The sequence below is a fragment of the Aspergillus versicolor genome (assembly GCF_001890125.1).
Source record: "Aspergillus versicolor CBS 583.65 unplaced genomic scaffold ASPVEscaffold_5, whole genome shotgun sequence".
NCBI lineage: Eukaryota > Fungi > Ascomycota > Eurotiomycetes > Eurotiales > Aspergillaceae > Aspergillus > Aspergillus versicolor.
Genome location: NW_024467528.1, coordinates 421,220 through 443,893, shown reverse-complemented (window position 1 = coordinate 443,893; position 22,674 = coordinate 421,220). Strand labels below are relative to the sequence as shown.

Genomic DNA, 22,674 nt, shown 5'->3' with positions numbered 1-22,674 from the left:
ATCGCCAACAGGGACTCACCACAGTCCATCCCCATCACCTGACTCCAACCAAGCTCTTTGGGCCAGTATCATATGCATGAGCACCCTTCTCAAGCCCAGGTAACCTCATCGTCGCCGGCAAGAAGTCCAGGTCCATCTCCACCTCCAAATCCCCCTTCACCTTAACCCCCCCAAAAGCCCGGACCAGAAACCCCACCCCCCGCGCCAAAACGCTCCGCTCATCACACCAAGGCCCAAAAACTGCATTGTCACAACAGGCTGAAAACCAGGGATCCATATAAAACACCACGCCCTTGAGATTCGGCAGCCTCTCCCTCATCACCTTCGCGGCGCTCTCGTACTGCTGGAAACTCCGTTTCGGGATGCTCCCGGAGGTGTTGCTATTATGGACGAATAGATACACCTCGAACCCGATCGACCGCGTGCACCGACGAGCGGTGGGACTGAGTGTGTCGAGGAAGTCGCCTAGGTTGTCGAGGTCGAATCCGTTGAGGAAGAATAGGGTGTGAGAAGTGTAGAGAAAGTTTTCGACCTCCGCGTGGATTTGGCGGTTGACGGAGAGGAGGGAGAGGTCATCATTGCGAATCCCAACCCATTTGGGGGAGAATTGAAGAGAGCGGTAGATTGAGCGGCTGGTGAATTTGTTCCCGGTGTCGTTAATCACTATCAGGGGTTTCTTGTGCTCGGTTAGGCTTGTGTAGGGAGTTGGGATGTCGAGGATGTACTCGTAGATCTGGAGGCGGAGTTCTGGTGGCAAGCGGAGGAAAGGCGATGGCTTTGTTGTCATTTGCGAGAAGTAATTGAAGGGTGAGATAAAATGTAGGAGTTGATATTCTGGTGACGAAACATAACAAGGTTGGTGCTGGTCGAGATCTCATATTTAAAGACGGGTGTATGGGATGATATAAACATTTACCATCATACAACCAAACGAAAGCCCTGAAAAAAGATATGGACCTGAGTAGATGGCTCCACTTATTCCCTGACACTTTGGTCTCGGCAAGAGGCAACAATGAGTCGGTTTGCCGATCAGGCCACCACTGACCACTATATTGTATGACACGGAGAGCTCGAAACAAACAGGACCCAGAGCACGGAGACGGCTACCTAAATAGAAAGGATGGTATGTTCGCAATACGAGTCCATATACTCCGGTTACTCCGTACTTATCTTACGGCAACAATTCATTTTATTAAAGTACTATTCCATTCATCTTCGTTGGTCATATCAATCATATCATATCATCCTGAAACTAACGCCCAGATCGAGTGAAATGAGAATATAAAGTCATGAACTCCAGAAAGTGAGTAGGCCTCGACCGTTGAGTATCCCATTCTATAAAGAAAAGCAGGGTTTAGACTAGACTCCCATGGTGAAATCATGCTCGATACCCGGCGTCACACTGGCAATGAACTTCAAGAACACGACCAGATACTGATCAACGCGAATCGCAATCTGGTCATCGTCATCATGCTGCAGAACTTCCCATTCCTCTCCACCTGTCTGTGCGGTCTTGTCGCCCTGTTTCTGAGCGTCGGCCAACGAGAGTCCTTTGATGTCGTCAACAAGACCTTCCAGCCCGCTCTCTGGCTGAGCGAGCTTGGCCTTCTCTTGTGGTGAAGAGGACCCGGCCGCTTGCTTGAGCTTCTCGAGACGAAGCTTCAGAGCTGCATCGGCACGGTCTAATAGTGTCTTCATAACTGAGGCGTGGCGGCAGGGGTGCACGCTTGCCATCTTCATATTTCCGTCGAACCAAGGGAAGTCCTCAAGGGTCACGGTTTTGTCCTTGTAGTCACCGACTATGTCCTCCATCATGAGGTGTGGAGGGAGCGGTTCAGATGCAGAAAGGTATCCTGAAAGGTAGAGACGAGGAGTCCGGTAGAAGTTGGCGTACGTGATGTAGAGGTTGTATGTCCGAGTTGGCCTTTATATATCTTGTTAGACACCACGCTTAAGCAGAAAGGAGGAAAATGAAACAACATACTGCGTCGTACTTGACTTTCCTACAGGCTCACGGATAATAGCCTCCTCGTCATCATCATCTTCCATATCGGGGATCTCCTCCTCCTCTTCCTCCGCTTCTTCCTTCCCCGATTCATCCACCGTCCTCACATCCCGGATTGTACTCTCATGACGCTCTCCGCCACCACCTGTCCGCAGCCAGCCATCATCATCACCGCCTTCTGCATCCCCTGCTCCACCAGATAGATAATCCCGGACGACCTCATCATCAAAATTCGCATCGCCCGCAAAGTTATCGTTCAACCGCCGGTGACAAGGCACCCCGCGCGTCACCAAGAACTGTTTTCCGGCGGGGAGATACGAGACTCGCTTTGACGGTGATGAGGCATCTGCCCATGACCAAGATGGGAACTTGTAGACGAGGTAGTCGCCGGCGAGGACGAACTCTTCGGGCGTGATCTGCCCGGAGGTACGAAAGGTGGAGGTTCGAGAGACCGGGGCGAGGCGGTCTCGCCAAGTCGATATGGTTGACTGGAGGATATTCATCTTTTGGGCTTTGAGTTTGCCTTCTAGGACTTGGTAAATAGAAACTGTATAAGTGCTATGGTGTATGTTCAGAGATGGATGTTGTAGTAGCAGGGAGTTACAGAAGAGGGACGCTTATCAGTAATGTGGCGGTCGGAGTCGATTGACTGCCTGGGCCACGCGGGGTACATCATCATTCATTCAGGATCATGTGCCTGAGGCTAAACTTCACAACAACCAGCACATGTGCTCTTTTTGAGTCAGATATCAGTCCATTATATGTTATGTGAGTCACAGCTGACTTGATTTGTTTCTGCCCGTCTGTCTTGAACCGAGGCGGTTTGTCTAGATGTCACATTGCTAGTATATACATATAGAGTGTTATCGACTCGGTTTCAAACCCCGGCGCGGTTTCGTCGTCCAGAGCCTATCTCATAGCCATGCAGGTGCATAGACTCTTTCCGGATATCTGTCCGAGCTTGTGTTGGTTCCTGCCGCCGTCCGCTCTTGAAGATGCGATTGGTTGCCTAAGGCAGAGGCTATCGCAGGCCTTGGGCTAGATGAAGATTTAATTATGCAGTAGGCCCGTCCACTTCACTCTCCAGCTTCCAGCATTTGTCTCCGCTCAATCTCCGCATCAACCTGTTCGATATCCAAGGGAAGAAGGCGACCCTTCCACTTCTCGATTTCCGCCCGTGCAAACCCCTCCATACTTTGCATTGCGACTACCAAAAACCCAAGGTCCTCCCGGTCCACATCGAACACCTCCCACCAGTCTCCATCGACGAGTTTGACTCCTGTCTCTCGAGCCGCTAGGTAGATGGAGGCTACCGCAAGAGCATTCGGTTGATGTGTAACATAGAGAAGCTGCGGAGAGATAAGGCCTGAGTTGAGATGCTCAAAAGCTCTTTTTGCAACCGCAGCCGACGAGACGCCTAGTGTTTGGAGGTATGTCAGGGTGATTGTGTGTGGTAAAGCCACATGAGTATTGAATCCCAATGTGCGTAGAATGACCGACTCGATGCGTAGGAGGATTAGGCGCTGGGCCTGGTAGCCACCCTCTGTGAGGTGGTAATATTCGGGCACTGCTTTATCGGGCGTTCCTTTTGGATTTACGAACCAAAGCGGCGATGCCTCTCGAGATAAGAGAAATGTGTAGACGTTCAGAACGGATCGCGGGGAGGTTGGTTGAAATGACAGCTTAGCGGTCATGTAGAGAGCGGCGGCAGAGACATCCTACTTGGACAATGACAGTTAGCAGCGATCCCTTATCGATTCACGGAACTTAGACCGGAATATGGGAATATAGACCTTTGCGGAGTATATCCGGAGACTTCCTCCATCTTGTCCTAACCAAAAGCGCGTAAAGGTCACGATAGCCTGGGCTATGATATCTTGGGATAGTCGCAGCAAAACACCAGCCGCCTGGGTAAGCTGAGTGCCAGCAAAACGAATGGACGTCTCCAGATCACTTGGAACTCCATCGATGGCCGAGGAGGAGTTGGTCAATTGTTCTGCAGTCGCAAGCGCATTGGATAAATACTTCAACCCAGCGATATCTCGAGGCATTTTCGACAGTATTAGAGTGCAGGGAGCTCACGCGGGGCCACTTCAGTCCGACATTCCTGTTTCGAGGTTGAGAGTCATCCAACTCGACGGGGTCGTTGCTCGTTGTGAATATCGACTTTCCTTGGCCATCCCGATCGCCGGTTGTGCTGCACACCGCCTTTGGAATCATGTCCAGAGCTTCCAGATGACGAAAATCATTTGGAATGGAGCATTCCTGCCTGCATTGATGACAGACGGGAGTCATATGGAGATGCAATAAGCTGCAGAGCCAATCATTCCCACCGATGACAGGATCCTACAGAACCTTATTGTTGGTGACCAGTGTCTGCAGTGATGATGTCCCATCCGGCAATATATATTTGTGTAGAGCAATCATGGATAACTTCAGACAAACTCAGCAGTGGTTATTATAGTTGAAAGGGCTGGTATTCTCATATAAATTGGGGTCTACATGACCGAATATGTCTGAGTATGTTGGTATGCTGAAGCTTGAATAAGTCAGTTCTATACTCCGAACCTGGGGTGCGTATCGGATGGCCCGTTCGTTCCCCAGAGCCACAATTATACGTCGTTTCAAATATACAGTCCGCAATTATGACGAGCCGGTTTGGATTCGAAACAGTAACGAAATCAGCGACGTCCTGACTCTTTCCCATCCCCCAATAATAAGCTGCCGTTGCAGAGGCTACTCTGTGGCGTGTTGCCCCAGCACTCAGTGGAGCAACGGGTTGGTTCAGCCACCGCATTTTCAAAGATATATCCCAACCTCGCCATATTAAACCACCTAAAACTTGAAAGCTGTCTCAACTACTCTTTGAACTAACCTCAGTTTGGTCGCCTTCTGTCTTACATCTAACAACCAGTCGAATAGCTTCAACACCGACGATTTCGTGATCGTGCATCTCGCGGGAGCACGTGTGGATCAACAACGCCCGTTATTTGATTGCTTGGCGTGGTTTCATTATTGCCTGCGATCGCAGCTCCTTTTCTCCCTAGAGGGCCTGGACGGGGGACACTTGAAACTGAAATCTCTCTTCGAGCTTAGCCGTGTTTCGAAGGGTCCCGTCATATCGCCTGCGACCCTTATCAGCCTGCGTCGCAGCAAGACAGCCGACTGCTAACTCCAGGACTTGTCTTGGAGCTGCTGAACTGTCGTTGCCCCTTTCCATCGACTCGCCTTCCCGAGTGCGTGACTCGGCATTGGGTTGGAACTTGGACATCCCATCCCTACCGACGTGGCATTCCAGCTCTCGCTCAGGTGTGGTGACTGAGAACATTCCTTATCCATTCCAGACCTGTCTCCTTGCCCCGCGCGCCAGCCAAGGTCAAGCCTAACTATGCTCGCGGAACCCACGCGCCCTTCAGTGACCACCACGTCGACAATCAAGAGTTCGATCTCTCCTTCAACCCTGGCTTCTCCGTCTTTAAAAGACGACGGTCATCAGCCTTACGGTGATCACCGTTTGTCCCAAATAGAGACACCTGCAGCTGCCCTAACATCAAGATCCCATACGCCCTCACGACCTTCCGATACCCAACACATCCCGTACATGTCTCCCCATCGTCGAGCAAATACTGAAATCATTCGACCACGCAACCCTCGGCCGACTTCCGCCCAGTTGTTTGGAAGCCAAGCCCAGAGTTTCGAGGACCTCGATTATACTCGGACGCGCCCTATTCCATCGAACGACAACTCCGCCAGGAAGAAGCTAGAAGTGGGGGCCAAGCTCTTAACAGATTTATTTCAGGGGAAATCTGAACAGGTTAACCTGGGGCTCCTGCACCGTCAAGAGGACCAGAAATCCCTTGAGACGGGACCAACCAGCATGGAGGACTCAAGCATCCCGGAGCCATACTCCCCCTCATATACGTCACGAACCTTCACGAGCCGACCACAAAAGCGCATGACCGCACCATCGCCGCTGAAGCAAGTTACTTCGTCGAATCCTCTCTCTTTTTTTGGCTTGAAGCGCCAAGGAGAAAACAGGCAGGCCCTCCCCGAGCCTGCAGAAGACGAGCTTCTGAACCTCGATATCCACGCAGCATTGTTCCCTCCCAGCTCCAATAGTCTGAATGGCCAGGAGGCTTTTGATGATCTGCGAACCAATGCGGAGAACGTTATTCAGCGGTTGCAGGCAGCCTACAAACAACGAACTTTCGCGTTACACGAGGTCATCAACGAGAAGACCGAGAAACAGGAAGAGCTCGAAGAAACAAAGACACGTATCGGACACCTCAAGATCCAGCTAGACGGGATGGCAGAAAGGGTCCTCCGCCAGGATATGGCCATGAAGGCCATGGCTGAAGAACTTGAGCAGGAGAGGCAGATGCGCCGCAAAGAAGAGGAAGCGCGCCAAGGAAGCGTGATTCTTGTCAAGCCCAGCGCGGACGATGAAAGTGTCTCCGACATGTCGGTCGAACTTCAGACCCCTAAATGGAACACGAAGCGCCAGAGTAATGGGACTCTTCCCAGCGACTCGGGCTTTGAGTCAGGCGATGAGAGCGTGGCTGAAAGTGTCTTCTCACGCCGGGATGGCGCTGAGACGCCTACCTCTATTGTTCCCGCCTCGTCGAGTGCCTCACAAGTCAATATCCCTGCGCCGCAATCCACCACTTTCCAAGTCAATCAGAAAGAGCCTAAACCTACCTCCGCAACTCCGGCTCGCTCCTCGGCATATGACAGAGTCATGAAAGGACTTGCTTCTAGTGGCATTACCAGCGCTTGGGCGGGCAATCCCTCGAAGTGTAAAATCTGTTACGGTGTGCCTTCCACTGAGGCGTGGAGTGTCATGGGCGTTCTGAAGGAAGAGAATAAGGGTCTTAAAATACGACTGGGCGAGCTTGAAATGGTAATAGACGACTGTCTGAGTATTGTCGGGCCATAAGAGTTGGCGAATTGGCTAGTATACTTGGCTGGTTCTTGACCTTGTTGGTTATTGTACAACGATGCCTTATGCTCTGTTATCACATACTATACCAGATATTGCATCAAAGGCTGTATCTAGACGAATATAACGAAAGATATCCATGATAGAATTAGTGTATAGAGAGATCCATTCACAAATAACGTGCTCTATTTCTTTATTCTTGAGTAACCCTAGTGAACGTAGAACGTAGAACTGTTTGGTTCTGAGGGTCCAGCTCGATCGGGGAAAGCGACCAAGTGTCTCCAAGCGGTTTAGCGCGGCCGGGGGAAACTCGAAAGTGGCCAGCGAGGCACTACGGAGATTCACAACCTCAACTCCTCTCCTCCCTTCTCTTCTTCCACGTCGCTTCTTCTTAATTCCTTCCCCTTCCCCCCTTTAAAATACCTTCTTCCACTCCTTAAGCTGGTTGTCTTACCAGCTTCTTTCTTTCCCCATCTCCTTTAATCCCCGATTTTTGACCCAGCTGGGAGGTGATCACAATGAGCGGACGTGAGTACTTGGACACGCGATCGCAAGCAATTCTGCGACGCTGCTCGTCCCAATCGCCTCAATTGGCCACTAGATACTGACTTTCGCGAATAGTCCGATTTCTCGATCTCATCAAACCCTTTACGCCCCTCCTCCCGGAGGTGGCAGCTCCTGAAACCAAGGTGCCCTTCAACCAGAAGTTGATGTGGACTGGGGTAGGTTCTTAGGTGGCCACAGTGCAAACTCAATATACTGACTGTTGCGCGCAGTTGACTCTTTTGATCTTCCTGGTTATGAGCCAAATGCCTCTATATGGTATTGTCTCCTCTGACACCTCGGATCCCCTTTACTGGCTTCGTATGATGCTGGCCAGTAACCGGGGAACCCTCATGGAATTGGGTATCACCCCCATTATCTCCTCCGGCATGGTTTTCCAGGTAAGTGGTTCTAGCTGAATAACTAAAGATCCCCTCAATATCGAAACTGTACTGACTCATTTGCTCTTCCCGTAGCTCCTCGCTGGTACCCATCTCATTGACGTCAACCTTGACCTCAAGACCGACCGAGAGCTCTACCAGACCGCTCAGAAGCTCTTCGCTATCATCCTCTCTTTCGGACAGGCCTGTGTGTACGTCTTGACTGGCCTCTACGGCCAGCCAAGTGACCTTGGTGCTGGTATCTGTGTTCTGTTGATTGTCCAGCTGGTTGTTGCTGGCCTGGTCGTCATTCTCCTCGACGAGCTGCTCCAGAAGGGCTACGGTCTTGGCAGCGGTATCTCTCTCTTCATCGCGACAAACATCTGCGAGTCCATTGTGTGGAAGGCCTTCTCCCCCACCACCATCAACACTGGTCGTGGTCCGGAATTCGAGGGTGCCATCATTGCTCTGTTCCACCTCCTCTTCACCTGGTCCGACAAGCAGCGTGCTCTGCGCGAGGCTTTCTACCGCCAGAACCTGCCCAACGTCATGAACCTGCTCGCCACCCTTGTGGTCTTCGCCGCTGTTATCTACCTCCAGGGCTTCCGCGTTGAGATCCCTGTCAAGTCCTCTCGCCAGCGTGGAATGCGTGGCTCGTACCCCGTCCGTCTGTTCTACACTTCCAACATGCCCATTATGCTCCAGTCTGCTCTGTGCTCCAACATTTTCCTTATCAGCCAGATGCTGTACTCCCGCTTCTCTGACAACATCCTTGTCAAGCTTCTCGGTGTTTGGGAACCTCGTGAGGGTTCTGCCCAGCTCCACGCCGCTTCTGGTGTCGCCTACTACATGTCCCCTCCTCTGAACTTCAAGGAGGCGCTCCTTGACCCCATCCACACAGCTGTTTACATCACCTTCATGCTCGTTGCCTGCGCCCTCTTCTCCAAGACTTGGATTGAGGTTTCTGGCTCTGCTCCTCGTGATGTCGCGAAGCAGCTCAAGGACCAAGGTCTCGTCATGGCTGGTCACCGTGAGCAGAGCATGTACAGGGAACTCAAGCGTATCATTCCCACTGCCGCCGCTTTCGGTGGTGCCTGTATTGGTGCTCTCTCTGTCGCTTCCGACCTTCTCGGTGCCCTTGGTAGCGGTACCGGTATCCTTCTTGCCGTCACGTAAGTACTCCATTGCCACGCCTATTAATGCCTTTCAACTGACAAAATTCTTTAGTATTATCTACGGTTACTTTGAAATCGCCGCTCGCGAAGGCGACATCGGCGGTGGCCTCAAGGGCCTTGTTCCCGGTAACTAAACTGGGACTACTGGCCAATTTTTTCTTCTTTTCTTCGCTTTGATGAGTTGCATAAGCAAGGGAAGTCGCGGATTCTTATATTTCCCTATCCCTTGATCTTTCCGCGCGCTACCAGGCGGTGCACTGTTGTGGCTCCGACAGTAATTTGGATGTATTTTCTCAATCGTGAAAATGTATGGGAAGGTTGTTAGCACTTGAATTAGGGCCGAATTCTCTCTGCTTTGGAAAAGCAAGCCACAACTGTATATAGCGCCGACCTGGTTTGTAACCATATTCTATAGAAAACATTCAAAAGCGTTTCTAGCTTGTATTACTATAAAACGCGCAAAATGCCATATGTCAAGCCATTTTTTTTCTCCATCTTGAGAATTTAATCTTGCTTCTGTACTCATTCAATCAAGTTCTATAATCACCATTAATAGTGACATACTCGTGGCTGAAGTCGCAGAACCAGTACACGCCTTCTTCGCCGCCGAGTTCACCCTTCTCGCCACCACCTAGGTCAACAACAATCTCCAGATCTTCCTCCTGGAGAATGGTAGCGGCACGCTGCTCATCCACCTGCTCCGGCTCTCCATTCACAAGGAGCTTCAGCACAGGACTTCCATCAACAGGCTTGAAGCTGACGCTGGTTCGCTCCGGCACAACAGTTCCCGGCGCAACGCCCTGGGTGTATCCAATAGCGCACAGAATCCGACCCCAGTTCGCATCACGGCCGTACAACGCTGTTTTGACAAGTGGGGAGCGGGCAATCGTGGACGCGATAAGCTGCGCGGACTCGAAATCCGGAGAGTTCTGGATGCGGACTGTAACGAACTTGGTTGCGCCCTCGCCGTCGCGCACGACGAGTTGTGAGAGTGATTGCGTGAATGAGGTGAGGATCTCTTGCATGACAGCGTAGTCGTTCGATTGGGTGGAGTTAATTGGCGCGCCGCCTGCGGCTCCGTTCGCGAGGATTGCCACAGTGTCGTTTGTGCTAGTGTCGCCGTCGATGGAGATAGCGTTGAATGAGCGCGAAATAGCAGATTTGAGCAGCGATTGCAGGGCTGAGGGAACGATGGGGGCGTCTGTAGCAATCACGCCAAGGAGGGTAGCCATGTTGGGGTGAATCATGCCGGCGCCTTTGGTCATTCCAGCAAGACTGTACGTGCGGCCGGGGGAGGAGGGGAGCGTAAAGGTGCGGGAAAGAAGCTTGGGGAATGTATCCGTTGTGCAGATGGCGCGGGCAGTGGTGAGCCAGGCGTCGTGGGTTGAGGATAGGCTTTGCGTGGCATCGGGGATCTTGGAGAGGATCTTGGAGATGGGAAGGCTAGGTAGGCGGGGAGCAATTGAGTCAGCGACGTGTACCAAGATACCGTTGAGAATATAAATACCGTTGGCCGATGACACCAGTGCTCATGACGAGGGTACCAGACTCGGAAACGCCAGTGTGTTCGTCCACTTTCGTAGCCATGCTCGTCGCATCTTCAAGGCCACCTTTGCCGGTCACGGCATTGGCACATCCTGAGTTGATGACAACAGAGCGGATCCCCTGGCCTTGAGTCGAATCAAGAATCCTCTTGCTAACCTGGACTGGAGCCGCCTGGAACTTGTTGGTTGTGAACACAGCAGCGGCAGAACATGGTGTCTCGGAGGAGATGAGGGCAAGGTCCGGAAATTTGGTGTTCGTCGCTTTGACGCCGACATGTGTACCGGAAACAGTGAACCCCTTCGGGTATGTGCCAGAAGTCGGGATGTACTTGCGCTTGCTAGCTGGGAAGGCAGCATCCACAGGTGCGGAGTAGCATCGCACCTGGCCTTTCGCCATCCGAGCCAGAGTGGCCATGGCTGCTGTGGGTTGCGCGGGAGAAGCCATGAGGCTGTTTAGAGACGCACGGAGGTTAGTATATAACCAAGCAACAGAAGAGAAAGAATAGCCCTGGCAGTCTCGAAACCCCAGAGAATTTGAAAGGGACTATATACCTTTTGTTCCAAGTGGAAATGACTCAGAGTTGGAGTTCAATAAGTGACTCGATTTCGTGCGCTCTCAAGGCAATGTGGACGATAAGACCACAGCCAGACCAGAAAGAGCTCTTCCCACAAGTATACAACCCCAATTCCTGTTATTTGGCCGCGATGATGCCGTTGGAGAGGTTTACCTCTAGGATAGCTGCGGTCAATAAATGCCGCTCCGATATCGCGGAGACCGGAGAAACTGTCGGTCCTAACAAATCGCGTTCCACGCGCAGATCGAGACCCAAGCACTGAAGGAAGATCAACATTCCAAGAAGGAGCTCCCAGTCCTCCCTTGCGTTCGTGCTTTGCAAGCTGTTTTATTCGAGCTGGCTAGAAAGCACTGGCCGTATCTTAATGGTATTTTGTCCTCTGATCATTCCTCTTAACACCAACTAAAATGAAACGAAAGCAACCAGAAGTTGATGATGAGCTCCCTGTCTCGACCCCTAAGAGACAGCGGACTTCAAACACCAATGGTACTGGTAATGATAATGTCAATGGCGACGGATCGCCTGAGCCCCCGGTCTCGAAACGTATAAAGAGTACACCCCAGAAACCAACCGCCGAAACACCTGCAGCATTAAAAGAATCCGGACTGAGAACCCCGTCGAATCGATCGAAAGCAAAGGCCCTATTCTCAACAACTACCAAGGAAAACGGCGCTTCTACTCCGACAAGGGCGCGTGCGGACCGTTCGGCCAAGAAAAAGAGTGCTCGATTACTTCTTGAGCAGGATGATGAGGATATCTGGGACGGAGGTGATCGTCTCGCGGAGGAGATATTAGCAGGCGAAGAGACACAGGGTGATACCAACGGGCAAGAGAATGAGGTGATTGAAACGGTTGAGGCCGATACCACCGAGTCGAAGACAGACAAGAAGGATAAGACCGCCGCAACGCCGAAGCGTCGTGCTGGAAGACCCAAGGGAGCAAAGAACAAGCGCTCTCCTACGCCCGAAGGCGAATTGCCGCCGCATGAACGGTATTTTTTCCAGAATCGTGCTGGTCCACCACGGACATCAAACAACAACTTGAACAAAGTGAACCTATTGACCCATGAGGATTATTTCGAGAAGCATGCGCAATACCAGGACCCATGCAAGCGGGAAACCGTATTTCTCAACGATCTCCATCGCAGGTCGTTCCCTCAATGGAACTTCGAATTCCACCAGGGATTTAATATTTGCTTATACGGGTACGGCTCAAAGCGCCGGCTCACTCACAGTTTTGCGGATTGGCTGTATCGCAAGCACAGCGCAAGTCCTTCACCTGTCGTCATTGTCAACGGACATACCCCGAACATATCCATCCGTTCCATTTTTGCTACAGTAGTCACAGCCATTCTTGGCGCTGATGTCCCCTCAAAGATGGGAGCTCAGCCGATAGAAGTATTGGAATTATTGCAGTCAGTTCTCAGGTCGAGACCTCAGCAGAATCCAATAACCGTCTTTATCAACTCTATCGATGCCCCGACCCTTCGGCGCGCAGCAAACCAAGCTTTGCTTGCTCGGCTGGCAGCTACACCGAAGATACACATTCTTGCAACCGCCGACACACCGAATTTCCTGTTGATGTGGGACCTCAGTCTCCGGGATCAGTTCAACTTTGTATTCCATGATTGTACGACATTTATACCATTTGATGCAGAATTCGATGTGGTTGAGGAAGTTCATAATCTCCTTGGTCGGAAAGGACGACGTGTTGGAGGCAAAGAAGGTGTTGAGTTCGTGTTGAAAAGTCTTCCGGAAAACGCCCAGAACCTGTACCGACTGCTCATAATTGAATTACTCTCAATGGTGGATGACTATCAAAATGCAGAAGATGATGTGGAGGGTGTCGACGGGGCAGCAGATGGTCCCAAGGACGAGACGGGGATTGAATTCCGGGCGTTATACCAGAAGGCCTCTGAAGAGTTCATCGCATCTTCTGAGATGATGTTCCGGACACTGTTGAAGGAATTCCATGATCACCAAATGATCACTTCGAGAATGGATACGAGCGGAGGGGAAATACTGGGTGTCCCACTGTCCCGGGATGAAATGGAAGGAGTCCTGGAAGACCTTGTCATGGGTTGATATGGTATTCGCATGCGAGTGCATTGGCAAAATTTCATGATACCCTATATAATTTTTGTTTGTCTAACCTAAGTTCATCATTCGGCATATATGAACTGTCCTATATATTCCAACACAACCCTTAACGACACAGACTCGTGAACCATCCGGGCTTAGAATTGGGCAAAAGCTGCCAGAGCCATGGTGGCACCAAAGCTGAGCTTGAACGGCACATGTCTGGAGACCATCTTCTCAAGGTTGACGGATTTTACATATCTCTGCAGTCGGTGTACAGGAAGAACATTATACCCTCTGGAAGCAGCCCACTACAAACAACATCAGCAACGCCGTGAACTTACTTTCGTACTCGAAGAAGCAGGAATCTCACCTCAATTGCTACAATTCCCATGCCCAAAAGTACGACTAGAACCCGAGAGAATGCTCTCAACCCGACACCGACCACTAGACCCAGCACACTCCCCATGCTCACTTGTCGCATGTTCGAGGCCGTTAAAATCCCGGTTTGGCGCACAGTCGTTCCCTGCTTCTTTACCAGTGGATCCTGGGGGTGAACAGCCCATGCAGGCTCTGTAGAGTCGGGTCTGCTGTAGGGAGCTGTATAATCGCATTTCATAGGGAGGGCGCGAAAGGGGGAGGAAGGGAGCATGGAGAAGGACAAGCCGAGGCCGATTCCGACGGCTGCGGAGGTCCGGGAGAGCGTGAGAAGACCGGATGCCATTTTAGGGGATGGTCTTGTATCAATTGACAATATGGGCAGTTATCCTAATGTAGCCTGGAAATATAACAATGAAAATGAAAGCTTCAGTGCCTGCGAATGTCAACAAGGAGCGCCTGTGTAACTAATGCCCGGGTGCGCTTTACGTCATGCTTGAGTATCATTGGGCGGTGGGAGACGGCAGTATATACTTCGGGGTTACTTTGTTCCGTGCAGGGTACCCGGCGGGCGAAGTCGCAGCGAGTTGACAGCGATGTGCGCAATGGAGGTTGATCTCCGCGTCAAATTCACCCCACTAGCACACCTGCATTCACCGGGTTCCTCAACCCCTATCATAAACGACATGGTTTTCGCTTCAAATCCACTCTTCTCAGCACCCGGGAAGGCAAATTCGGGATTCCCCTCGGAACCGCTGCGGATCGATACCGATCGATTCCCTTGATCTCTTTGGGCCATCTGTGTCCCTCGGGCAGTCCCTACGAAGCTGACCCCGTGGGACAGTTGAGTAATCATGGAGTCTCGAAGCCCTGTAGGCAACCAAAAATGCCTTCGGAATGGTTCCTGAAGCCTGGCTATCCCGCGGAAAACTAAGGATCTTCCGAATTTGCAGTGCGCACCAAACTTTGGAGGGGTCGCGGTGCTGTGATTGGCGAGCGCCAGATTTCGGCGGGGAAGTCAAATCAGAGTGAGGGGGACGTTTTTTCTGGACCCGAGTGCAACTGAGGCGAACTGAAGATAATTGAGAGCTTTGAGGTATATATTTCGGTGACTCACGCGCCCTTTCGACAACCCCCCACACTTCCCTCGCTCTCTTTTGTCGTGCTCTTTGCCGCCTCTTCGCTCTCTTTGCTTTGGACTTAGACTTCATTCCTTCTCTCAACCCGATCATCCCATACAATGGCTTCCCAGGCCCCCGCTACCAATGGAGCTGCCTCCAACGATTTCACTGTCAAGGCCGGTCTGGCCCAGATGCTGAAGGGCGGTGTTATCATGGACGTTGTCAATGCGGAACAGGTATATACCCATATTTCCGTCAATTGACCAAGGTACTCACTCTTTTAGGCTCGCATTGCGGAAGAGGCCGGTGCCGCCGCTGTCATGGCCCTTGAGCGTGTCCCTGCCGACATCCGCGCTGAAGGAGGTGTCTCCCGCATGTCCGACCCCTCGATGATCAAGGAAATTATGGAGACCGTTACGATCCCAGTAATGGCCAAGGCCCGTATTGGACACTTTGTTGAATGCCAGGTTTGTTATCCATTGTGTCCATGCAAAGTTTCGGTGCTAACCGGAGACTGCCTGTAGATCCTCGAAGCCATTGGTATTGACTACATTGACGAGTCCGAAGTCCTCACTCCCGCCGATAACCTATACCACGTCACCAAGCACAACTTCAAGGCTCCCTTCGTTTGCGGCTGCCGCAACCTCGGGGAGGCTCTCCGTCGCATTTCGGAGGGTGCTGCCATGATCCGTACCAAGGGTGAGGCCGGCACCGGAGACGTCGTTGAGGCCGTCAAGCACATGCGTACTGTCAACGCTGATATCGCCCGTGCCCGTGCCATTCTCCAATCTTCCGCCGACCCCGAGCCTGAGCTCCGTGCTTATGCCCGTGAGCTAGAAGCCCCCTACGAGCTTGTCCGCGAGTGTGCTGAGAAAGGCCGCCTTCCCGTTGTCAACTTTGCTGCCGGTGGTGTGGCCACTCCCGCTGACGCTGCTCTCATGATGCAGCTGGGCTGTGACGGTGTCTTCGTCGGCTCTGGTATTTTCAAGTCTGGTGATGCGAAGAAGCGCGCCAAGGCCATCGTACAGGCTGTAACCCACTACAAGGACCCGAAGGTTCTCGCTGAGGTGAGCCAGGGCCTTGGTGAGGCCATGGTTGGCATCAACGTTGCGCAGATGCAGGATACAGACAAGTTGGCCAAGCGGGGCTGGTAAATGTGCTTGCTTTGACTTGATTTGCTTTTATGATTTCTTAATGAGCGTTGGAAAAGTTGTGTACCACGGTATACTTGTGGGTGATGTCAAGACATTTAACTTCTTGCATTAGATTCTGCGGTCTCAGGGAGGCTAGCATTTATACTTGATTGTGAACTACGATGTATGAACACATGAAGTATTTTAGACCATTGTAGAGTATTAAACCTGTTCTCCCATCTATACTTGGGCCACGCACCTTCCCTGCAGATCTCTAATACTAAGGTACGTACTTACTCTGCGTCACAGTTTCCTCTTGCGGCTATTGGAGTTTCCACACATATCACAGCTCGAAAATGGAAGCTGCGACGGAAACTGGAGACGACTCCGGAGGAAGGAACAGGTAGCTTCAGGTTAGGTATGCCCAGCTTGGCCCTTAGTTCAATGGTCCGCGCTTTGCTGCACCGACCCGCGATATCCAAGAGCCGTTCGTTTCTATTTACATATCAATATCTACCTATACCGTCCTTCGCGTTTTGAATACGAAAACCCCAAGTATCGGAATATCCCTCCACTAATATCTACTTCATTTTCGCGACGATGGGGCCTATCATTAATTCCATCCCCGAAACCCCTGCTCAGTTAATATTGCGTAGCCTACTTGAATACCCGAATGGACCGGAGGATAGAAACAGAGAATCACCCAAGCGCAAAGCCACAAAGGACGACAAGGGACCGGAGGGCATAGTGGACGTTCCTGGCCTAAGCTCTGCACTACTACAATTAGATGTTACACCCCAGTCGCCTGTCGAGTCTGAAGAGGATAACCAGCCTGAGCAAGATCCGCCACCTAGCCGAGACACCCAGGGCGAACAAGATCCTATGGGGGCAGAGAAATCACAGCATACAAAAGTTTTCCATATTACCATACCCTTGATTTAATCTCGTTTGGATGAAAACGGCTATCGAGACCAGAGGTCAGCTGTCTTGTCGGATTACTCAAACGATGCGGACGACGAAAGTGGACGACCAGAGGAAGGAATATCGTTAGAAGGCTCAGGGAAACCAAGGCAAGGCTGGAATGACACTATTTCGGTAAAGAGAAGCAAGCGAATGAGAAGGAATGGTTTCAGCGATCAATCTTCAACCAAGCGTAAGTTAAACCCTTGACAAGAGGATTTTTGGACGGATTATGACGGGAGTAACCCCATGTAGGAAAAAGTCTACGGTCTCACAGAGAATGGCTCCGAAGTCGATAATAATGGGCACTTTTGTCTTCTCCGAGTTACGTTTATTCTGGTGATGGGTTTAATGACCTTGGTCGAAGGCCACCCTTCACTTGAAGAATGAGTTTGGGATATGGATGGCATATAGTCTAGTCTAGAGTAGTTATTAAATACCATCACCGTCGCTGAGTGTGTGCCCAGCGCACCCATCGTCGAATACATTCATCAACCCTCTTTAGAGAATCCCGCTCAGCAGCGACTTCAAACCACTCCCTATGCTCCTTTCCGCATTCTGGACACTGCCCTAGATCCCGCGCTCGGATATCCGCCAACTCAATATGAATGAGTCTCTCCACTCGGTGAACATGAGGTACCTTTCTCCCTGGCTCCAAGCCCTTGCCAACACCTTGTCCTTTGCCCCGTCTTGATGACGAAGTATACGGATAGTAACGAATAAGTGTGAGATGATTAGAACACTGCCTCGTCCACTCATTCAACCTTCGGGTTATATTATTCGTCCGACCAATCTTCAACTTCACTGTTCCTGGACTATTGGGCGTTGGATTCGACGATAGCTTATTCAAGTCTCTTGCCCGGATAATGGCGGTGTTGCTGCGTCGGATTTGCTCCGGTGTTTCGTCGCTGTCATCGTCGTAATCGGGATCGTCGTCTTCATCGTTGATATCTATTCCCCTATTTGCTGACGGGACGAGAAACGAGGCGATGTCGGACGGGGGTGGAGCAGATCTTGATGATGTTTCAGGCGTCACCCAGAACATGTAGATGTAGCCTGGTTCGTCGGCTGTGGAGATTGGTTTTGCGAGTTCAGCCGCGAGGAGTGAGACTGTTTGCGGGGAGAGAGTAGATGGGATCCATCTGCTTGTTGATTTCCGAGGAGGTGGCCTTGCTGTGGATGGTAGGAGAGGTGAGACTTGGTTCATTTGTTGTTGAGGAGGGTGTCCTGGGACAGGTGGAGGGCGCGGCGCGCTTGGTCTTGGAGCCGGCTCATCGTCTTCTTCTATGATATCAAAACAGCAGAATGAGCGCTTGGTTTGTTTCTTCTTTGGCGGGTACGGTGGTTTTTGCGATTGCGCATCGTTTATATCTAGGACGCCGAGGCGGCCCATCAATGTGTCGATGCTTGATCGTCGCTGGTTTTGCGTGGGATCTGGTTTCCATGTTGGTTGATTCGGGATTGGCTGGACTTGATCTTTATGCTGCCAGCAGTAAAGGGTAGCTATGTCTGCATTTTGGGTGTTGTTGGCTCTGCCAGCTGTCTTTGGTGGTGGTGATTTAGGCGAGGCTAATGATCGGCGGCATGGATGGCCGCTAGAAGTGATTCCACGGCATGTTGTAGCTGGATTTTTCGAATCCGAACGGGATACTTTGGATTCCGGGGTGTTGTTAAAGTACGGCATGGGTGTTGTTATAACGTGTGCACTGAAAGGTGCAAAACTGAGTGGGTAGGGCTGAATATAAAGGGGGGAGAAATACCATATTCAGCCTTGTCTGCAATTTGTGAGTCGCACCGCCACAGGGTAGGTGAGACTCGCACAGGGCGTGAATTGTCAGGCATTCACCGATCTTTAAAATGATTTAGGTCCGTGCAGGGCTGTTTTATTCGACGACAGATGTTGTTGATGCCTGGCACATGCACCGCCTCAGTGGCTGATGTTTGTACATATTGACCCACTTGAGCTATTATTATCCCAACGTTGGGCTTCGGTGTCGTGTGATTAATTAAGCAAAATGAAACCGCAAGGAGTTGAGCCTGATAGTACCACGTCAGCGTTGACATAAATAAGCGTAGTTATTATACCTACTTGGTAATCCCCTTGTCGAAGGATGTAATTCAGGTCTACTTGCAGCCGTGGCCAAATGAAAGCTCTCATGTTTCATGATCGTCGTGAATTGTGTCAAGTTACTGATATCTACCCAATATAATCGAAGCCAGCTCCCTTGCATTTGACCCAGAAAGTACGTACTAATTGGAGTGTTCGCTGCCTGGCGCCTCGCGCAGCGAGCAGAGACGAAAGGAAGCGTTGCCTCTCTTCTGGCGAAGGGACATTGGTGTGTCCTTGATCGGTATGATCATTTCCTATATCTGCAAGTGCTGCTGTGAGATGTGGGCGCGCATGGCCTAGTTGTTTGAATACAACTCGTCTGAGAACATCCGTGAGATGCTCAATGTCCGATCGGGCACACCGACCCGCCAATTGTGTAACGAGTATGCGGCAAAGCGCCGGCAGATAATTGTGAATTGTTTTCGGTACAGCCTCGGCGTCGTTGGGGAGGTTCAAGACGCTTACCCAGAATAAAGAGGCAGATCGAAGTGGGATGGGTTCTGGGCCTTGCAGTGAGAAGAGCGTGAAATGTGAGATTGTTTCGATAACTGGCGGCCTTTCTCCAACTCCTGGAGGAGTGTATGTAAGCGCGAACAAGTATGGATAATATTTCGGGAGCAGGCGAGTAAGGAAGTCAATCCCGCTGTTTGCAAGTTCGGGGTCATAGAGCTCTGGCTTTTCTTGCACCAAGGAAAATGTGTTGTATACATGAAGGATTAATGCGACAACCTCCTCGCTTATTTTTTGTGGGTGTGAGGCGTGGGAGGCCAGAAATGCAGAGGCTGTGCCCATCACCATATCAGCGCCGGAAGTGCCGAGGGGTATGCTTTTGACAAAATCGACTGTCAATGCGGGTGGGAAAACAAATGGCCCCGTGCTTTCAGTAAACCCGGCCTTCAGAATATCACATGTCGCTTCAATTATGGCCGCATCGAACGGGAAGTCCGTCATAAGAAGCCGCATGCATTGCATTATCAGGTTTTGCGACACAGCGCCATTCCCCGAGTTCCAGTACGTAGGTGGATAAGGGACGTCGTCCTTTTCACTGCTGAGATCCAACACCACTTCATTATCCGCCCTTAGGCCTTTTCCTATACTCGCAAGGCATCGAAGAGCCATGTGACCGCGCATGCAAGCCTGCTCTATAGACCCCTGCGAAGCTTCATTTCGAGCAAGTTCTGCTTGTTCGACAAAAAACCCTAGGATTCTCTCGAGGAATTGGGATTTATCTTCATCAGCAGGTAAAGTTTGTATTATGGCAGCGATGCCTTCTAGCACTTTCTCCATCGTCTGAGCAGTAGCAGTTGGTTTGACTCGGAATATCTCGAATTGGCTGATGAATGCTGGAAGCTCAACTTTGAGAGCATCGCGGCACGAATTGCAGAGATAGGATATGGATTTAGAGGCCGCTGGAGCGCATGATGCAACATTCAGACATGCAAACAGAAACGTGAGAACCCGAGGAAGCAGAGCATGGGTGCGTTCGAAATATGATCGGTACCTCCCAAGCATATCCACCAAAGTTTGGCGAGCTTTGTCGGGGATCATAACCTCACTATCGTCGCACAGGCGGGCGAACTCATCAGAGAAAAATATTGCGTTTAAACAACCGTCAGCGTGCTGGTTCTCATCAACGGCCTCCGAGAGTTGGGCAACACAAAAAATAGCCGATTCAAACGTTCTCCAATCCCGGCTTGCAAGCGAGGACCTTGCACGTTGTTGAAAAACATGTATCAAATCTACCCCAAGTATGGGATAGGCGGCAAGGAGGAAATCACAAACGTCTCGCCGAAAAGACCCAAATTCGGCACGTTCGTCGTCGCCCCATTCTCGCAGTTCTTCTCCAGTGGGATACTTGAGCTTTTCGAAGCAGTCCAAAGTGGCGCGAGCAAGATTTTGCTTTGCAGATTCGGGACCTTTTCCGTCAGGGTCCAGGAATTCTTCCTGGAGGTCGTCGGCAGCTTCTGTCCACCACTCAAGGGCAAGAGGAGACACAGAGTCGTCTACCGCCGCGTACCCCGGAGTCTTGAACAAAGTATGAAGGAGTGTGATGATTTTTTCATGGCTCTCATCTAAAGCTTGTGTAAAAAGTCGGGAACGCTTTACTGTTGAAAGTGACAGGAGTAATTCTATGAAGGTCATATTTTCGTCTTCATAATCACCCTCCAAGAGAGAGGCGATATGGGCGGTTCCGGAATCACTGATAACGTATTCATGAATAGCTGCAACGTGGTCCTGTGATAATATGGGTTCAAGCCAGCTCATGAGCTCAACCAGAATATGCCCGGCGGCTTTTGATAAAGTCGGCAAATTTAAGCTTCGGATTACACAATTCGTGGCCGGTGCCAATTGAGACACAGAGATGGCATGGTGTAGTTGAAATGAGCTTCGAACAGAGATCCAAGCCTGGCAGCCTAAAATTAGATACTGTCATAGGAACGAAATAAAGGAGTGAGCCAAAACTGACATGGTAACAATTGATAGCTTCTGTTCCAAGAACCTCGTTTGCAACGGAGCCGCTGGAGGTACCATGTCGCAATATTTGGGAAAGGACAAATTCCACGAGTGTGAATGCATCTCGGATATTCTCAGAAATGCGCCGGGTATCTCCAGCCTTCCGTGATTCCGTGCCCAGGCGACCCGTCTCCTCTGCTAGAATATTTGAGAAATACAGCAAGGAGATAATATGGCTCTCGGACAGTACCGGGAGGATATTATTTTGCAAATTAAGTGACCCACAGTCCTCCTCACGGACGTTCTTCCCATTTGCTAAAGATGCACCTAGGCTTAAAATTGCACGCGTCCAGGGCGCATCTGTCTTCAAGAAGATGGTTGCCAGGGTAGAGGCCAATTTTCGTATAACGACGCGCTCTCCCCCATTGACCAAGACTACATAGTGGTCAATAAGCCGGCCGATAAGCTCACGCGAATCATCCTCAGCTAGATTATACCTGTAAAGAAGTGAGCAAGATTCCCAATACAATTGCAGTAAAGGCAAAACAGACCAGTCATGATTGACCTTAACGGTAAAGGTTAGTGCGCCAAAGAATCTTAGGTCTGTATTCTCATCCGTGAGGAGAGTATTTGCGATAATCCAAGCTTGTGGTCCCTTTTGAAGATTTTGGAGATGCTCCTGAATAATCTTGATCTTGGTGGGGTTACCCGTGTTTGCTGGATCATAAAGTTGAGAAACAAGCTGAGAAATTGCCAGTCAGCTCATATTCCGAATAGTGACAACTCGTTTGGACCTACCGTCCTTGCCTCATCAATGAGGAGCTGGACATCTACAGCCTGGCCTGGGGGGTCCATGGAGACGGCCGAAGCACCTGGGGAAGTGGACAAGAGGCTGGAGACTTGACGATGCCGCAGTGGTACCGTATAGATGGGCCGATAAGAAAAAGGGTCAGTCACGTGCTGATAACGAGGAGGGGGAAACAAATTCCTGCGGGGAGAAAAACCATGAAATCTCACTTTCGGGGAATTTGACTGTACTTCATATAACTGCTTATACTTACGAGGTGTACATATCGTTTACCAAGCAAGCTTTTGGCTCCCACCAGTATCAGTCCAGAGATTTTCTCAAGGAGGCCATCGAGGCCTTTTTTAGTTTGGTAATTTATGTAAAGTTTCGGTAACATTTTGCTCTAAATTACGCTGACTCCACACCAAATTGCTGTCAACTCCGATCCCGTCTTATCAGGTCCGGCTGCTTGCTGCTTCAACCTACCCTCGA

At 50.8% G+C, this 22,674-nt stretch overlaps 11 protein-coding genes across 11 annotated transcripts; 5 read left to right on the top strand and 6 right to left on the bottom strand.

Annotated features, from left to right (window-relative positions):
• Positions 1–34: 34 nt before the first annotated feature.
• Positions 35–2,598, bottom strand: ASPVEDRAFT_132926 (ATG3/ATG10 family protein; the record flags this gene model as incomplete). The annotated part of the gene is made up of 5 exons (XM_040806974.1): positions 35–862; positions 990–1,103; positions 1,254–1,313; positions 1,366–1,924; positions 1,985–2,598. Coding segments are annotated over 5 exons (2,175 nt in total), but the record flags the coding sequence as incomplete, so codon positions are not given.
• A 483-nt stretch (positions 2,599–3,081) lies between these two features.
• ASPVEDRAFT_52935 (putative cyclin) lies at positions 3,082–4,056 on the bottom strand (the record flags this gene model as incomplete). Its single annotated transcript, XM_040814720.1, has 2 exons — positions 3,082–3,723; positions 3,799–4,056. 2 exons carry the CDS (start codon positions 4,054–4,056, stop codon positions 3,082–3,084), a joined length of 900 nt encoding a protein of 299 aa, XP_040667958.1.
• A 1,550-nt stretch (positions 4,057–5,606) lies between these two features.
• ASPVEDRAFT_132636 (uncharacterized protein) lies at positions 5,607–6,941 on the top strand (the record flags this gene model as incomplete). Its single annotated transcript, XM_040806941.1, has 1 exon — positions 5,607–6,941. One exon carries the CDS (start codon positions 5,607–5,609, stop codon positions 6,939–6,941), a length of 1,335 nt encoding a protein of 444 aa, XP_040667957.1.
• Positions 6,942–7,462: 521 nt separating this feature from the next.
• Positions 7,463–9,176, top strand: ASPVEDRAFT_28798 (translocon subunit SEC61; the record flags this gene model as incomplete). Its single annotated transcript, XM_040810154.1, has 5 exons — positions 7,463–7,472; positions 7,566–7,666; positions 7,721–7,888; positions 7,964–9,039; positions 9,095–9,176. The coding sequence occupies 5 exons, from the start codon at positions 7,463–7,465 to the stop codon at positions 9,174–9,176; spliced, it is 1,437 nt and encodes a 478-aa protein (XP_040667956.1).
• On the bottom strand, positions 9,088–11,386 carry ASPVEDRAFT_660464 (bifunctional ornithine acetyltransferase/N-acetylglutamate synthase). The gene is made up of 3 exons (XM_040815857.1): positions 11,139–11,386; positions 10,550–11,035; positions 9,088–10,485 (listed from the first exon to the last, which is right to left on the bottom strand). The coding sequence occupies exons 2-3, from the start codon at positions 11,029–11,031 to the stop codon at positions 9,573–9,575; spliced, it is 1,395 nt and encodes a 464-aa protein (XP_040667955.1). The 5' UTR covers positions 11,032–11,035; positions 11,139–11,386; the 3' UTR covers positions 9,088–9,572.
• Positions 11,387–11,399: 13 nt separating this feature from the next.
• On the top strand, positions 11,400–13,335 carry ASPVEDRAFT_660220 (origin recognition complex subunit 2). The gene is made up of 2 exons (XM_040815854.1): positions 11,400–11,528; positions 11,581–13,335. The coding sequence occupies exons 1-2, from the start codon at positions 11,526–11,528 to the stop codon at positions 13,243–13,245; spliced, it is 1,668 nt and encodes a 555-aa protein (XP_040667954.1). The 5' UTR covers positions 11,400–11,525; the 3' UTR covers positions 13,246–13,335.
• Positions 13,336–13,397: 62 nt separating this feature from the next.
• ASPVEDRAFT_52931 (uncharacterized protein) lies at positions 13,398–13,963 on the bottom strand (the record flags this gene model as incomplete). Its single annotated transcript, XM_040814719.1, has 2 exons — positions 13,398–13,550; positions 13,613–13,963. 2 exons carry the CDS (start codon positions 13,961–13,963, stop codon positions 13,398–13,400), a joined length of 504 nt encoding a protein of 167 aa, XP_040667953.1.
• An 894-nt stretch (positions 13,964–14,857) lies between these two features.
• On the top strand, positions 14,858–15,892 carry ASPVEDRAFT_132388 (pyridoxal 5'-phosphate synthase subunit PdxS; the record flags this gene model as incomplete). Its single annotated transcript, XM_040806911.1, has 3 exons — positions 14,858–14,974; positions 15,023–15,205; positions 15,263–15,892. 3 exons carry the CDS (start codon positions 14,858–14,860, stop codon positions 15,890–15,892), a joined length of 930 nt encoding a protein of 309 aa, XP_040667952.1.
• Positions 15,893–16,067: 175 nt separating this feature from the next.
• On the top strand, positions 16,068–17,012 carry ASPVEDRAFT_660302 (uncharacterized protein). The gene has a single exon (XM_040815855.1). The coding sequence runs from the start codon at positions 16,472–16,474 to the stop codon at positions 16,811–16,813; it is 342 nt and encodes a 113-aa protein (XP_040667951.1). The 5' UTR covers positions 16,068–16,471; the 3' UTR covers positions 16,814–17,012.
• Positions 17,013–17,273: 261 nt separating this feature from the next.
• Positions 17,274–18,224, bottom strand: ASPVEDRAFT_131427 (uncharacterized protein; the record flags this gene model as incomplete). Its single annotated transcript, XM_040806813.1, has 1 exon — positions 17,274–18,224. The coding sequence occupies one exon, from the start codon at positions 18,222–18,224 to the stop codon at positions 17,274–17,276; it is 951 nt and encodes a 316-aa protein (XP_040667950.1).
• A 600-nt stretch (positions 18,225–18,824) lies between these two features.
• ASPVEDRAFT_660312 (putative importin 13) lies at positions 18,825–22,555 on the bottom strand. The gene is made up of 5 exons (XM_040815856.1): positions 22,194–22,555; positions 21,947–22,137; positions 21,409–21,892; positions 18,921–21,347; positions 18,825–18,868 (listed from the first exon to the last, which is right to left on the bottom strand). Exons 1-4 carry the CDS (start codon positions 22,248–22,250, stop codon positions 19,029–19,031), a joined length of 3,051 nt encoding a protein of 1,016 aa, XP_040667949.1. The 5' UTR covers positions 22,251–22,555; the 3' UTR covers positions 18,825–18,868; positions 18,921–19,028.
• Positions 22,556–22,674: the final 119 nt, after the last annotated feature.